Here is a 16397-nt window from a genome sequence, read left to right as displayed (position 1 = left end):
ATTTCGTATGCTAGTACCTGTAGTACAGCGAACACTGACATCTGTGGCCCGTGGCTTGACATAGGTACGCCGTCATAGCTGCTACTGCCTCCATCTTCACCTCCCCTTGTCTAAAGTGGCCATCGTCGCTGACGCTACTACTGCTGGAGTCGCTAGAACCGCTGTAGGTAATAGCAGGTGTTGCAGACGGGGCGGACGCCGTTGCCCTCAGCCGCTCATTGTTAGGGTTGGGGTTGGGGCTGGGGTTATTGTTGTCGTTGTGAATGGTGTTGACGCCGCCGCAGCGGCCTCGGCTGAGATGGACATTCCTTGCCGTTGAGCGCGTAAATGTTTGGTCGCAGTAAGGGCATTTGTATCGCCGTGCCGATAGACCCCGGCTTTGTTCCTTTTGGTGGCGGACCAGGTTGCCGATGGATGAGAAGCGCCGGCCATCGCAGCCGTGGTCGAAGCAGCGCAGGTCTTGGGCCCATGCTGACGCTGATGCTTGAGGCGGATCTTGTCGCTGTTGCTGTTCGGCGAATTGGTCTGCTGGTGGTGTGAGACATTCCAAGGCCGACCCTGGCGCCGTGTAATTAGCGAACATGCGTTGGTAGTCCGCCTGGCTGACAGCTGCTGCAGGCATGGCACCGCCGTTGATATGATTTGACCCGAACGCATGGCTCGTACCATCACTACCCCACGTCATATCTGCCGCCGTTGAAGCAGAGCCAACGTTGGTAGTTGCCTTAGCCCATGTCCAGTCTGTTATTGACGTCGCCGTGCCTGGAAGCCATACACCACCACCGTTTATAGCGTACATGGGCTGCGCAGACGCTAACGGCATAGCGAAAGCCCCATCCGTGTCCGCGAGAGCTATGGTCGCCGCGCCAAGGCACGATCTTACACCAGGCGTTGTTGGTTGCTGGGCAGGCATCAGTACTGTTGGATTTGCCTATGTACTATGGACCTGGTTTATTCTTGATCTTGATCTGGTAGATATTCCTTGCACTGTGTGTATTTTTCTGCGTGCATGTGTGTGTGTGTGTTTCAGAGGTGAAGTGAGACAATGGATGCCGCGAAGGAAAAGGGATTACTCCAGTTATGCTGATGCTGGCTGCAGTGGGACTTTTATAAAAGCTACTTACCTATTTCTTAATGCTTGGATAGCTACGGGGATTTTCCTTAATGCCCGGTCGCATGGGTTAAACTGGTGTTAGTCCCCTGGGGAGGTAAGCAAGTTGCCTAAGAGGGTAAGTACAGCCCTCAGGGGCATTGAATATAATCCGCAGTACTTGCCACAGTGGGTGTTTTGCCATCTTTTGGTCGTATTATAGGCTATATTTGTAATAGGGCTTAGAGGTAGCTAGGTAGATTTTAGAAGGTAGGGTCTGTATCGATGTAAGACTGAAGCTTATCCCTTGCTCTATAGACTGTAGGATTTTCCAAGGAGTTCCCCTCGAGTGGGTCAGGACACATAACCGAATACCCCTCGAAGGTCACTGGTTTAAACCTTGTTATTATATTTTTCTAGGGTAATTATATAAGTAAAGTATTAAAAATAATATTTTATACCCTTAAAGGCTATAAGATCTCTAAGGGAGTAAGTAGTAAATACTATTAATTATTAATAAAATGTATTATAAATAATATTTTATTATTATTAAAGGCATTTGTTATTTTTATAAATAAATTTAATTTAATAATACTTTTAATTATACTATTATCATTTTTATTATAATTATTTTTATTAACTTAGTTAAAATTATTATTATTATAATTATTATAATTTACTTTCTTATTAGTATTTCTATTTTTATTATAAGTTTTTTTCTTATAATTAATAAATAATTAAAGTAGTTACTTGAGCTTAATAATTATACTTTTAATCCTTTAATAATATACCTTATTTAATAGTTTAAAGGCTAGATTATACTCCAAGGATTATATAACTAAGTAAAGCATAGTAGTAGTTTATCCTTTGTGGCTAACCGCAGCATCAGGGAAGCAAGAATAATACTACCCTGTTATATACATTAAAAGATGGAACCCGATGTAGTACCCCGGACTAGCTCTGTCAGCCCTGTATAGTCTTTTGCCTAGTTCTGATTATGGCCTATTCCCGGCACCTGCTTTCCTACCTTCCCGATTGGATGGCGCGAAGGAACACGGGCGTCAAGCAAGAATTCTTCCGAAAGTCACCTCGTATGTTTTCTCGGTCTACTCTCGGTGGGATGATGGTGGCAGTGTCGGGAAAGCCGTCGCAACTACATGCGCGCTGACATAGTTATATGGACCAGGGCCAGAGCATACACGATATGCATTGCAGGAGCGCTAGTATCTATAATTGTACAGAAAGATCAGAGACAGTGAAGTATTAATGCTAGGAATTTCTGGAGACTGCAGTTTGCGAGCTATTTGACACTACTTCGTCCTAATTCATCCTAATTTCATCCTCTGACGGCGGACAACGACTTTGTTCAAGATCGCACAATGTCTCAACCACCGCCTAGCATGAGCCCGGAGGAGCCCACCTCCATCGACGACGCACAGCTACCACAAATCAAGCTGGCAGGGTTGATCGAGGGCGATCCCGAGACACGGCGTGCACTGCTCGCTGCATGCGAGAAGAATGGATTCTTCCATCTTGACATTGTTGGCGGCGACGACCAGTTCCTGCAGACGTGGGACAAGCTGCTCGAGGTCATGGCTGAGTACTTCCACCAGCCGCAGGAGGTCAAGATGCTAGACGATCGGCAAAGCGATACACACGGATACGAGCCCATGGCGACATCGGCAGGAGCCGCGCCGGGGCTTCCAGATTACTACGAGTCGTTGAAGGTATCGCGGGATGAGCTCCGGCAGAACAGCTCGAAAGTAGCCAGTATCGTCAAGTCCCAGCGGAAGATCTTCGAGGCCTACATCGCCTCCGCGCACGCCGTGGTCTCGACAGTACTGCGCGAGCTATCCGTGGCCCTAGGTGACCAGTATCCTCTCACAGAGGCCCATTCAGACGACCGGCCATCGCGCAGCACGCTGTCTGTTTTCCGGTATCCAAAGCAGGACGAGGACGTCGAGTTGAGCGGCCTGGGCCACAACAAGCACACGGACCTGGGCACGCTGACGCTGCTGCTGTGTCGGCAATGGGGCTTGCAGGTGCTCACGGAGGACAATGGCTGGCAGTTCGTCGCGCCCAGGCCGGGTTGCGCCGTCGTCAACGTGGGCGACTCGCTGCGCTTTCTTTCGGGGTTGCGGCTGCGGTCTGTCGTGCACCGCGTCGTGCCGCGCAATGCTGCCCAGCGCCAGGACGAGGACCGGTACAGCGTCGCGTACTTTCTGCGCCCGGCCGACGATGTCACTTATCGCGATGTCAACGGGCGCACCGTCTCGGCCTGGGCCTGGCATGACGACAAGTTTGACATGTTCCGCCAGCCTCATGATATACAGGAGTCTAATGCTGTCGCCACTGGGGGGATGGAGCGTGCGGACACACTCATCTTTTAATCCAGCCAGGGAGGATGTAGACAGGTCAATCCGTTTGATTAGTTTTGGAGTATCGCATGAGAGCAGATTAGATATCTATCCACTGCGCTGGTAGCAATTGAAAGCGTCAACCGATTCATTTCATCACAATTCCGTGACACTCTTTCGCCTTGTCTTACCTACTAGTATAGCCAGAACCATGGACCAGACTTTTCAGATGGCTGGACTAACACCACAGAACAAGATGCCTATGTGAGCTAAGAACGGGTAGACCGCAGTCCCTGAATATGCAAGGGAACTTTGCGGGAACTACTCCCTATCCGGAGCTATTTTTTTTTTGTTTTAATCCCACCCCGGGGATGCTGAGATAAGCTTTCGAAGGATCTCTGGTATGTGTGGGGTGAAGGAAAAGGATCTCTGGTGTGGGGTGAAGGAAAAGGATCTCTGGTGTGGGGTGAAGGAAAAGGATCACGACTAACTTACCGGGCGTCCCGCTTCGACCCTGATCCCATCTTGCGGAACTGTTCCCCGGGGGCGTGAGATGAGAGGCACCAGGCGTAGGGTCCGCAAGGGTCCAAGTAATTCACATGTTATCTACTCAGCCTGAAAGATCCAAATCGAACAACCCTATACCGGCTAACGTCTGATGCAGTACCATTCATATATACAAGAGTTCCACGGTCCTTAGTATGCAGAGACTATAAGTTTTATGCTCATTTTGGTACAACTCTTGCGCATGAGCTCAAAAGTCTACGCTCTATAATCATCCCATTGGCATCGAGGGCTCCCATTTCTGTCCTGTGACGAGCTGTTAGGTGACCAAACAAACCATGGATACCACCGTACCAACAAGCGCAGCAGAGCCCGTCGCCATCTGTGGTATGGCTCTGCGGCTGCCCGGCGGGATTGACACGCCCTCAAAATTCTGGGACTTCATCGTCTCCAAGCAAGACGCCCAAGGTCCCATCCCCGAGTCCCGATTTAATGCGTCCACATACTATTCCAAGGCCGGCAAGCCAGGCTTCGTCAGGACGGATCGTGGCTACTTCCTCGACGAGTCAGTAGACCTGGGGGCCTTGGATACCACACTCTTCACTATGCCCAAGAACGAAGTCGAGCGCGCAGATCCCCAACAACGACTTCTCCTCGAATTGACGCGCGAATGTCTCGAGAGTGCAGGCGAAGTCAATTACCGAGGAAAGCCCATTGGAACATACGTAGGCTCTTTTGGCGAAGATTGGCTCAACCTGATGGGCAAGGACACACAAGTTCCTGGGCTTTACAAGGTGTCCGGAGCGGGGGATTTTCTGCTCTCCAACCGTATCTCGTACGAGTATGATCTCCGCGGTCCGAGTATGACCATTCGGACTGGATGCTCGGCCGCCCTGATCGGACTGCACCAGGCTTGTCTAGCCATCCGGTCTGGTGATTGTGACTCTGCCATTGTCGGCGGGTCTAATCTGCTTATAGCACCAGGCCTGACTGCCGACCTTTCAGAACAGAGAGTGCTCTCACCAAACGGTTCATGCAGATCGTTCGACGCCGATGCGGACGGTTATGCCCGTGGCGATGCCGTCAATGTCGTGTACCTCAAGCGCCTGAGCACCGCCATCCGCGACGGTAACCCCATCAGGGCCGTCATCCGGGGAACATTCAGCAACGCGGACGGCAAGAAAGCCGGACTCACGTTACCCAGCTACGAGGGCCACGAAGCGCTCATCCGACGAACATATGAGATTGCGGGCATCAGCGATGTAAATGCCACAGCCTTTGTCGAATGCCACGGGACAGGAACGCCGATAGGCGACCCGATCGAAACGAGAGCCGTCGCGAGTGTGTTTGGCGGCGAGAAGGGTGTCTACATCGGATCCGTCAAACCAAACGTTGGCCACTCGGAGGGTGCGTCCGGCTTGACAGCGCTGATCAAGATGGTTCTGGCGCTGGAACATCGCGTTATCCCCCCGAACATCAAGTTCGACAAGCCGAATCCCAAGATCCCCTTCGCAGAAAAGAACTTGGTCGTGCCTGTTGAGCCCATGCCATGGCCGAGCGACCGAATGGAGCGCATATCCGTCAACTCATTCGGTATCGGTGGCGCCAACGCACACGTCGTAGTTGATTCCTTTCGATCCTTCACCGGCACCGTCAGCCAGAACGGCGAGCCGGCACGCAGGATTGCTGGTGATCCCCAACTTGTGGTGTTTTCCGCCAACACTGCGGATTCGCTAAAAAGACAGGTGGTCAACAACACCAAATACATTGAACAAAACAGCAACCGCGTGCCGGAAGTTGCATACACATTGGGGGCGCGACGAGATCACCTGCCTCACCGTGCCTTCTCAGTGCTGCATGCGGGAGCGACAACCACAAGCCCGTTCGCTAAGACGCCCAGCGGCACTCCTCCTCGGTTAGTGTTCACATTCACCGGCCAAGGTGCACAATGGCCGCGCATGGGAGCAGAGCTTTTAGCCTCAAACGCCTACTCTACCTTTGCGAAGAGCATCAAACGCATGGACAAGGCTTTGAGCCTCTTGTCAGGCGGACCCTCATGGTCCGTTGCCGACGAGCTGTCGAAAGCGCCGGAAGAGAGCAACGTGAACCAGGCCGCGTACTCGCAGCCGTTGTGCACGGCCGTGCAGATAGCGCTGGTGGACATGTTGTCTGAGTACAACGTGCAGCCATACGCAGTCGTTGGCCATTCGTCCGGCGAGTTGGCCGCAGCCTATGCGGCAGGGAGACTGACCAGTCAAGAAGCCATCATTGCTGCGTACTACCGCGGCGTGGTCTCGGAGTCTGTCCAGAAAAAAGGTGCGATGGCGGCGCTCGGCCTGTCGCGTGAGAAGATCGAGCCTCTATTGGTGGACGGGGCTGTTATAGCCTGCGAGAACTCGCCGTCAAACGTGACCATTTCGGGTGATCAGGATCGTGTGGACGACGTGCTGGCCAGAATAAAGACAGAGGATCCCGCTGCGTTTGCCAGAGTGCTGAAGGTCGACAAGGCGTATCATTCTTACCACATGGAGGAGGTGGGCGAGACGTACGAGTCGCTGATTGCGCCGCATTTGGAGGTGAAGATGTATGGCTCTGCTCTTACGAATGGCCATAAAACCAATGGTATGAACGGTACCAATGGAAACAATGGAATCAATGGGACCAAACAACACCACCTCCAACAAGATGATAGCGTTCAACCTCTTATGGCATCTAGTGTCACTGGTAAGCCGCTGCCAACGTCCGACAAGACAGATGCAAAGTACTGGCGCACCAACCTCGAGTCGCCCGTCTTATTCCGCAAGGCTGTCGAGAGCATCGTCGGTCATGCAGGCAAGGATAAGGAGGCAGGCGGCCCGCTCGTCTTCCTCGAGTTGGGTCCCCATTCAGCACTCGCAGGTCCTTTGCGTCAGACACTGGCTCAGACGCCCATCAGCAGCTCGCCTTACACAAGTTGCCTGGTCCGCAGCAAGCACGCAACCGAGACGTTCCTCACATCACTGGGCTACCTCTGGCAACAAAACTACCCCATCAACTTTGACAGGCTACTCAACCCGTCAGGATCGCTTCAAGTCGTCCCTGACTTGCCGACGTACCCATGGCAGCACGATCACTCGTACCTACTTAAGTCGCGCCTCATGGACAGGTGGAAGTCCCCGGCCGCCAAGAAGCACGAGCTGCTCGGCATACGAGTGGCAGAGAGCACCGACACCGAGCCGCTATGGCGAAACGTGCTTCACCTGTCCAGCGTGCCGTGGCTGCGGGACCACAAGGTCAAAGGCGACATCATCTTCCCTTGTGCGGGCTACGTCGGTATGGCAGGCGAAGCTGTGCGACAGATGGCGGCTGCAGGCGTCGACGATGCCGAGTTTGCAGGCTTCAGCGTCCGAGGGGTTGTCATCGATGCTGCAATGCTTCTACATGAGAACAAGTCCACCGAGGTTCTCACGACGCTGACCAGGCATCGACTCACAGATACGCTGGACAGTGAGCGGTGGGAGTTTGTCATCAGTTCGCACAACGGTGCAGCGTGGACTAAGCACTGTACCGGGCATGTTTCCGCCATCTCTCGACGACCATCGAGTGGTGATGTTGCTGTCTTGCCAGAGAAACTGCCCCGGCATGTCCATGCCTCCAGGTGGTATATGGATATGGACCGCGTAGGTGGCAACTACGGTCATTTCTTCCAAGGGTTGACTGATATCACCGCCGCTACAACGGACAACAGAGCGCTGGCAACGGCTATCCAGACGACGTGGGATGAGGAGGAGTTCTACGCCGTTCATCCCACTCAGATCGACTCTTTCTTGCAGCTGGTGCAAGCGGCGGCCGTCCGAGGCGTGGGTCACACGTTGCGGACGATGGTGGTGCCCACGTATATTGAGCAGATGGACGTGTTTGCCTCGACCTCTGATCCGGGAGCATCGTCGCCGCTGGTGCAGGCCGTGAAATCCACAACAACTCCCCATGGGTCCGTCACTGGTGGCGGTACAGGCCATTTCCCGGCGGGACAACTTGGCCTCGATGTCCGGGGCATCAAGATGAGTCCTCTGGCTGGCGACGTTACGGAAGAAACCCCAAACCCGCATGCCGCAGCGCGCATGCACTGGTGTGAGGACGTCGACTTTGCCAGCATGGCTTCCATGGTTCTTCCCAACGAGGATCAGATGGCCTACACAGACGACTTGCGTGAGTTGACGTCGCTGTGCATCCGCGAGTCCCTTCGAGTGCTTAATAGCCAAGAGCGGTCGGTCGATCCACCCGGTCGGCATCTGCAAAGGTTCTTGGAATGGATGCAAGCCCAGCCAGCAGCGTCAACAGAGATGCAGAACGGCCATGGCACAGCTCGTATGGGTGCCTTGTTCACCAGATTGCTCGGAACAGATCTAGACTGCTTCGCCGTGGCGCTCAAACAGGTCCTGGACAACATCCTCCCGCTCCTCCGCGGTGAAGTCGAACCACTCGAAGTACTCATGCAGGATAACATCCTCAGCGGCGTCTACAAAGCCTTGAACTGGAGCAAACGCCCGGCCATATTCCAGGCCCTCGCCCATTCCAACCCACATATGCGCATCCTGGAGATCGGTGCCGGCACAGGCGGGACCACAGAGATCGTCCTCAACGCCATCCACGACTCCGCGGCCCAGCACAGGACGTACGCAAGTTACACCTACACGGACATCTCCGCAGGATTCTTCCAGACGGCCGGAGAGCGCTTTAAAAAGCACGCTTCCACCATGGACTTCCGCGTCCTGGACATCACTCATGACCCAATCGAGCAAGGATTCGAACCGCACAGCTTCGACCTCATCATCGCTTCGAACGTCCTCCACGCTACACCCTCTTTGAGTTCCACGCTTCGCAACGTCCACAGGCTCCTATCCAACGAGGGTCGACTTTATCTCGAGGAGTTGACCACAGAGACAAAAGCATGGAACTACATCATGGGCATCCTACCCGGATGGTGGCTCGGCGAGGCAGAAGGACGCGTGGATGAACCGTACGTCACCCCCGAGCGATGGGACAAAGAACTGAAGATCGCTGGTTTCGAAGGCGTGGATGACTACGTACTCGATTGCCCAGCTGGCAAACACAGTAATGCGTTTATGCTGGCGCGGCCTGATTACGTGGACACTGGCAAGAAGAAGACCGTGACGATTGTCCTTGACGAGGCGTCGAGGGAGCTGGCTGAGACCATCCTGCAAGAGTACCTTGTTTCGCAAAACTACGAGGTGACGCTGCATGACTTCGACGACAAAGCCGGGCTTCCCTCGATGCAAGGCGGAGGAGATCTGGTCTGCGTAATGGACATGTCGTCGACGCGACGACCGCTCCTGGATGACATCTCCCCCTCGCGACTCCGTTCATTCCAGGACCTAATGTCTGCGGCGTCCAGCTCGAGCACAGGTGCAGGTGTCCTCTGGCTCACGCGGCCTTCTCAACTAGAGACCGAGGGCGAGCTGTGCTCGGATCCCCGATGGGGTTTGATCCAAGGCGCGGCACGCGTGATCCGCTCGGAACTTGCTCTCGACCTGGCCACTTGCGAGGTCGAGACTATCGATGAGCAGACTCTGCCCATAGTTGAGGGCGTGCTTGCAAAGTTCATGCGAAGAAGAGAAAGCCGTGATGACTCCATTGGTCCAGAGTACGAGTTCGCCATCAGTCGCGATGGCAAGGTGTACATCCCCCGGATCTACCCTTTCCACCTCGGCGACGAGCTCAAGAACGTTGCCGCGGCTGCACTGACTGCTGCTGCCGCTGATGATGGTGCAGTTCAGAGCTCCAGGTTAGAGATCGAGAAGCCCGGCCGCTTGAACACGCTGCGGTGGGTGACACAACCTTCGAGCACACTGACACTCGCCGAGGACGAGCTCCTCATCGAGCCCAAGGCTGTGGGCATGAACTTCAGAGACGTCCTCAGCGTAATGGGCATCATCGAGGTCGATGTCCTAGGCCTTGAGCACGCCGGCGTCGTACGAGCCGTGGGTGGCCCCGGCGGCGATGTGCAAGTCGGGGATCGGGTCATGGTCATGGGCGGCTACGGCTTCTCGACCATCTCCAAGGTGACGCGGGACCAATGCGTTACAATCCCCGATGCACTCAGCTTCACCGACGCAGCGACGATGGGGACCGTGTTCGCGACGGTCATCTACTCTCTTCTTGACGTTGGAAGGCTACGTGCCGGCCAGTCTCTGTTGATTCACTCTGCCTGTGGAGGCGTCGGTCTCGCAGCGCTACAGATTGCACGTATGGCCGGTATTGAGGAAATCTACTGCACCGTCTCGGTGGAGGCCAAGCGACACCACCTCGAGACGGTATGCGGCATCCCGTCTGATCGTATCTTCAACTCACGCGACGCCTCATTTCTCCCAGAGATCCAACGCGCTACGCACGGCCGTGGCGTCGACGTTGTTTTGAACTCACTCTCTGGCGAGCTGCTGCACACGTCGTGGGACTGCGTTGCTGAGTTCGGCACCATGATCGAGATCGGGAAGCGGGATCTTATCGGTCATGGAAAACTGGCGCTGCATCCCTTCCTGCTCAACAGGAGCTACCAATGCGTAGACCTCGATCATCTCATGCGGCGCCGGCCGTCTGAGGGCCATCGGCTGCTGAAGCTGGTCGTGCAGTACTACCGGGAGGGCCACATACAGCCTATCAATCCCGTCACTGTGTACAATGCAGATGATATCGGAGACTGTTTCTTGTACATGCAGAAGGGTCAGCATATTGGCAAGATCGTTGTAAGCATGGAGAGCAATGACGGCAAGGGACCAAAGGCGTCCACTGCAACCAAGCAACACAACTACCGTTTCAATCCAGCTGCATCATACCTCCTCGTTGGCGGCCTAGGTGGTCTCGGTAGAGCCGTGTCCAGCTGGATGGTCGAAAACGGCGCAAGACACCTCATCTACCTATCTCGTTCCGCCGGCGAGACCGAGTCCGACAAGGGTTTCTTCGAGGAACTGCGTAGCCAAGAGTGCACCGTAACGGGGATCAAAGGAGATGTCACGGAGCTTGCTGACGTCCAAAGAGCCGTCACAGAAGCAGCCTCAGTTAGCGTACCACTAAAGGGCGTGATCAACATGTCCATGGTCCTCCGCGACCACAACTTCGGCACGATGCCCCACGAAGCTTGGACGGAAGCAGTGGCACCCAAAGTCCGTGGAACGCTCAACCTTCACGAAGCCACCAGCTCGCTCCCATTGGACTTCTTCCTCCTTTTCAGCTCCGCATCCGGAACATTCGGTCAGCGAGGGCAGGCCAACTACGCAGCGGCCAACACGTTCCTTGACGCGTTTGTCAGACACCGGCACCGCCAGAACCTGCCTGCGCAGTCCATCAACATCGGCATCATGCTGGATCACGGATACGTCGCTGATAACGTGGCGCTGCGCGAACGGCTGCTCGCCCGAGGAAACTACGGAATCCGCATAACTCAGCTCCTTGACGCTCTCTCCGCCGTCCTGAGTGCTCCGCCATCATCGTCGTCGCCCTCATCAACAAGCCAACTCATCCTCGGCGCAGGGTCTACCTTGCCGCTCTCCGATCCTACAAACCGCGTCATGTTCAAGACTGACCGACGTATGGCGAGTTACTGGAATGACGAGAACGATGCCAGTGGCAATGCGACCAAGACTGGGGACTCAGCACATGGTAGCAAACTCGCTGCCTTCATCGCGCAGGCCACCACGTACGGCGATCTCTCGGCCCTCAATGGCCCCGACGCACCCGCATTCGTGGCCCACCAGATTGGCGCACAGCTACTGACCCTTCTTCTGCGGCCCATGGACGATGACAGCGTGATTGATGTCTCGAGGTCGCCGCAGGAGCTGGGACTGGATAGTCTGGTGGCGATCGAGCTGAGAGCGTGGTGGAAGGCGACCTTACAGTTCGATGTGAGTGTACTAGAGATGCTGGGTATGCCAAGTCTGATGGCGATGGGCCAGCGGGCTGTGGAGGGGTTGAAGGCGAGAGTGGAGGCTGAGGGCGATGTTGCAGATGGAACGGAGGGGACGGTGAATGGTGTCGATCCCAGGATTGAGCTGTTGAAGATGCCTTGAGTGGTGTTGGGCGGAAACCGATGAGCAACTGGTGCAATGTGTGCATGATTCAAACGTGCGCATATCCTTAGAACACTTATATATACCGCGTCATTTCTGCTTTTCTTATTAATGAAATGGCTTTGAAGTAGTGTTTAGCAGTCAGAAGTACACTCATGTAATTTTCAAGGAAATCAGTCGGGCGGAATGTGGACATTCCATCATCAACCTGGAGTGTGAACGGCTGACCACAAACGAGGCTTCACATTAGCATCGCCCGCCACGTTGCTTGCTTGCCTGCTTGCTTGCAAGATGTGAGAAGACCCAGGGTTACGCTTTGCGCATCACTTTCTCCACTTTTCATGTCGCAAAGGGCCCGACTTCCAGTGTTCAGTCGCTGTGACTACTGACGCAAGCGACGACATAAGCTATGCAATGGTTCTAGGCGGTATCGCTGAGACAGGAACCCGGAATCGCGAATTTGGCGAAACTGCAAACTCGGATGGAGTGTATGGTGGTGGAACCGGAAATTCGCGTGGATCGAGTGCTTCCGACGCGCACATTGGCCGTTTGAAGCCAGACGGACGTAGGGCAAGCAGGGTGACGCTGGCTATGGTCACGGGGAATGAGCAGCACTTTTATTGTCAAGGAAGAGGAAACGGCAATGAAATCTATTGAGACGGAACTACTTCTATACCTACTCCATATCTACTTGCTTAATATGCAATATCTCTTGATTATACATTGATGTAACACGTGACCGGATGGAGGCATTTTGTAATTCTCAATATAAAGTGTGTCTCAGCGAAAAACCATATTAGATAAAAAATGTATTAAAAATGTTAAAAACTAATTTAGTTTCTTATTGATAAATAGCCAAACTAGTACATGGCCCGCTCCTAGTGCCATCTGATAATAATTATAGATTACAAGATAGGGTTATAACTACGACGAAGTATATAAAGACTATAAAGTTAAATTCTCTAAGTCTTCTCGAGATAATGTAATAAATTTAATTTAGGTATAGATAGGCGTTTCAATTTATCAATGGGCCTATAAACCATGCTGCTAGACTAAAAAAGGTGGAGCACTTGTGTATTATAAAGGGCCTTTTGTGGGTCATCCAGCAAGGGCGATTCTCTTTAACTGCCCCCTGTTACGACCCAACGGATAATCAGGTAGACCCCACTATTTCTCTCCTATCACGGCTTACAACCACACACACTAGCTTAGTCAGACCGTGAGCCGCCAGGATCTGCGACTAACGGCTCACGATGAGACTCACGATGTGAGCCATCACAAGTATATATACATTCACTTAACCTTAGTTAGCACACTTAGCTCGACAGCTATAAATAAAACATCTTTACCTGAATACACCTGACCCGCTCTATTCACTATTAAGAGACGTGACACTTCGCTACGCTCAGTATTCCATCCTACTACTCTGCCAACATAAACTCAGAACTGACTAATTTATCCCTTGGAAAACCCAACCGTCACACTAGTACTGGTCATTCTGATCCACTCCCAGTTCATAGAAACCCTCAATCAAGCCCAGAACAGCTAATGCAGCACCGTAGGTCATATCGGTGTTCTCCTTGTCAGCCTCCTCCTCAGGACTACCAGTCAAATTCTTCTCCTTAGACGTGCGCAACTGTCTTACAGGCATCTCCTCTGGCAAAGGATGGAAAGGTAAGCCCGAGGGCATATCGCCGTGCTTCTTTAGTGGCTGGGTCTCATTCTTGTCATCACCAGGCTCGGTACTGAGCAAATCAAGGACGATGCCGTAAGCTTCAAACGTATCGTTACCGTTCTGGAGATTCTGAAACATGACGTAAACTGCCCGGACAACGCTTTCAAGCGCACCCGCAATCCACGCATGATGGGATGAAGCTGCTTCTCCGACAAGGTACAGTTGGCCCAATGCATTGGGTTTGATGATTTCTTGCCACATGTTGGAGAACCGTCCAGGGCCGAAATATGCAAATGCACCTGACATGTGTTGGTCTCTGTACCAATCGTAGCCGTGGTGGTCGATGTATTGTTCTTCAAGAAGTTTCACCATCTTGTCAAAGGTATAGTCCTCAAGCTCATCTCTCGCATGGAGTCGCGCAAGGTCATGGATAATCACCCTCTTGAGCTCTTCGTCGTTCTGAGTTGTGTTATTGGAACACAGGGAGCCGAGACGCTGGGCATCTTGACCCCAAGTATACGAACACAGAAGCACAGCTGGCTTCTCAGGGTCCCATTTGTCCTTGCCCTCATTTGCCTCGATGTTATACGAAGGATACACACAGACACGCAGAGGTAAGCCGGTTCGGGATATGCCACCTCTAGCGATGTTAAATGGTGCTTTTTGCCACCATGCAGTGCGGAACTTCATGCCCACCTTGGCAGAAGCACCATACCCAAGAGCTCGGATAGCCTGCTTAGTACCCCAAGATAAGCCAGCATCGCGAAGCTCCATGCGTTGCAGGGCACCGAGGGTGGTACTATTGAAGATGGCAAAATACTCCCTGTCCTTAGTTTCAACCTTCTTGGTCTTTGGATCCGTCCTGGTGGTCTTAATCTTCATTGCCGTATACTTACCAGCTTTACCTTTACGCTCTCGACGGAGTGGAACTTGAGCGTCGATTGACTGGACCTTTGTGTTATATTCGATACGCTTCTTGGCCTTGATAGCCATTCGTTTGGCGGTCTCTTGAGCGCCGCCGTCAACACACCACCAGTACTGAATTTTCTTGGTGTCTAAGTTGTCGTCCATGTCAGGGGTGTGAAAGTCAAGCTCCTCTAGGACACATTCTGTGAGGGATTGGTCATACCAGCCAGTGCCGCTTGGGAGTGTCAGCTATTGCAAAGCAGGACGCCACTGTAAGACTTACTAGGTCATTGTCTCAAGCCACTCGATAGTGTTGTAGTTGTAACCAGGACCCTGGGAAAGTCATCCTCAACTGGAGGCTCCGGTCTCTTTCCAGGCTTTTTCTTTTGACCACTGCGAGACCGAGTCAATTGCCGTCTGTTGAAGAAACACCTGTCAAAGGCCAGGAACACTTACGAGCTAAGTAATTGTCGGACGCTCATATGATCAGCTCTCATGAGAAGTTCCCATAGTTTCTGGGCTGCCGGCCCTCTCACATCCTCATTGTTTTTAGCACTCTTGATTCCTTCCTTCTTTTCCTCTTCTTCTTTTTTCTCTTCTGCGATTGCCGCCTCGAACGACTTTTTGGCAACATCCGTGAAGACCTTCAGGGCCGCGCTAACTAGATCGCCGGGATTGGTTTCAAGGAGGCTATAAAGCGGTCAGAAGTAGTTCCATTGCTGGATATCTACCGGCTTCATACCACTTTGGGATCTTCCCTTTTCCAGGCAAGCCCTTGTTGACCTTGTATGGATCATTTGGATGCTTCTCCGGGTCCCAAACATTGCCTCTGGTCGTTATATCGCTTATGTAAGCAGGGCATACGTCCAGATCATCCTTCAAGTAGTAAGGGATCAGACCCGGCTTGCTTGCCTGAGTGAGTCCGATGTACTAGAATAGTTGGAAGGTTCTTGAGAATATTTCAGCCAAAGATATCCAAGTTTGTGACATGAACGTAGTCTACCTTGTCATGATGGTGTTGTTGGGGAAGCGCATAGCACCAACATCATAGTAGTCGTGCTCTTCGTCAGAGAAGTGGTGGGTGTACAGACGTCCACCGAGCCTTTCTGCGCCAGCTGCTTCAAGGATGTCGTAGTTGATCTTGAGACCTTTTCCCTTGAGCTTAGGATTCTCATTGAGCCAGTCAAAGAGTAAGGCGGAGAATAAGCCAGCCACACCAGCGCCGACAATACCTACGCTAATGTTGCCCGCCTCCTCGGGGATATAGCCCGGACCAGTGTATTTCTTTGTTTTTTCTCGCAGTGAACCAATGCTCTCCTGCTCATCGAATTTGTCAGGCACAGACAACTTCAAGCGTTCAACGACTCCCTTAAGGTCGTAGTCCATAATCGCTTGGGCGACATCACGAGCCCACATGTGCTTGTAGGACTTTGTGAACTGATGGACCTCATTGAAGGGGCCTTCCGAAACCATGATGGAGAGTTGAATGTAAGTAATTGAGTTGAAAGAGTTGACGTGGTTATGCGGAGAAGTCTTTTGTTTCGTTTGGAGAAACGCGTAGGTTTATATGAGTGTGTTGAGAGTTCCATCAACAGTGAGGGCTGCTACTTTCACATCAACCGGAGTACTTCTCAATAACTGTCGCATCCTATTAGACGAGGCTTCTTATGCATGTCTTGAAAACAAGGCCAAGGTGGATAACTGAAATCATATATCAACAAATGAGCTGCTTCATATATGCAAGAGCCGAATACTGGCTGGCTGACTTGAAACCTGCAATGGTTCTCATGATCTTGTTCGGA

General features: G+C 52.6%; 4 protein-coding genes across 4 annotated transcripts; 2 read left to right on the top strand and 2 right to left on the bottom strand.

Annotated features, from left to right (window-relative positions):
• Positions 1-10: 10 nt before the first annotated feature.
• On the bottom strand, positions 11-823 carry EDB82DRAFT_522645 (uncharacterized protein; the record flags this gene model as incomplete). Its single annotated transcript, XM_025730709.2, has 1 exon — positions 11-823. The coding sequence occupies one exon, from the start codon at positions 821-823 to the stop codon at positions 11-13; it is 813 nt and encodes a 270-aa protein (XP_025587234.2).
• A 1448-nt stretch (positions 824-2271) lies between these two features.
• Positions 2272-3592, top strand: EDB82DRAFT_494085 (putative 2OG-Fe(II) oxygenase family oxidoreductase). Its single transcript, XM_025730820.2, has one exon. It carries the CDS (start codon positions 2470-2472, stop codon positions 3478-3480), a length of 1011 nt encoding a protein of 336 aa, XP_025587235.1. The 5' UTR covers positions 2272-2469; the 3' UTR covers positions 3481-3592.
• A 697-nt stretch (positions 3593-4289) lies between these two features.
• Positions 4290-12155, top strand: EDB82DRAFT_454961 (KR domain-containing protein; the record flags this gene model as incomplete). The annotated part of the gene is made up of 2 exons (XM_065607842.1): positions 4290-6573; positions 6637-12155. 2 exons carry the CDS (start codon positions 4290-4292, stop codon positions 12012-12014), a joined length of 7662 nt encoding a protein of 2553 aa, XP_065466138.1. The 3' UTR covers positions 12015-12155.
• A 764-nt stretch (positions 12156-12919) lies between these two features.
• On the bottom strand, positions 12920-16068 carry EDB82DRAFT_553203 (uncharacterized protein; the record flags this gene model as incomplete). The annotated part of the gene is made up of 7 exons (XM_065609604.1): positions 12920-12938; positions 13505-14830; positions 14879-14898; positions 14928-14988; positions 15052-15285; positions 15338-15525; positions 15640-16068. 7 exons carry the CDS (start codon positions 16066-16068, stop codon positions 12920-12922), a joined length of 2277 nt encoding a protein of 758 aa, XP_065466137.1.
• Positions 16069-16397: the final 329 nt, after the last annotated feature.

This window comes from Fusarium venenatum (assembly GCF_020744135.1).
Source record: "Fusarium venenatum strain MPI-CAGE-CH-0201 chromosome Unknown EDB82scaffold_1, whole genome shotgun sequence".
NCBI classification, from domain to species: Eukaryota; Fungi; Ascomycota; class Sordariomycetes; order Hypocreales; family Nectriaceae; genus Fusarium; species Fusarium venenatum.
This window is presented reverse-complemented; position numbering and strand designations above follow the sequence as displayed.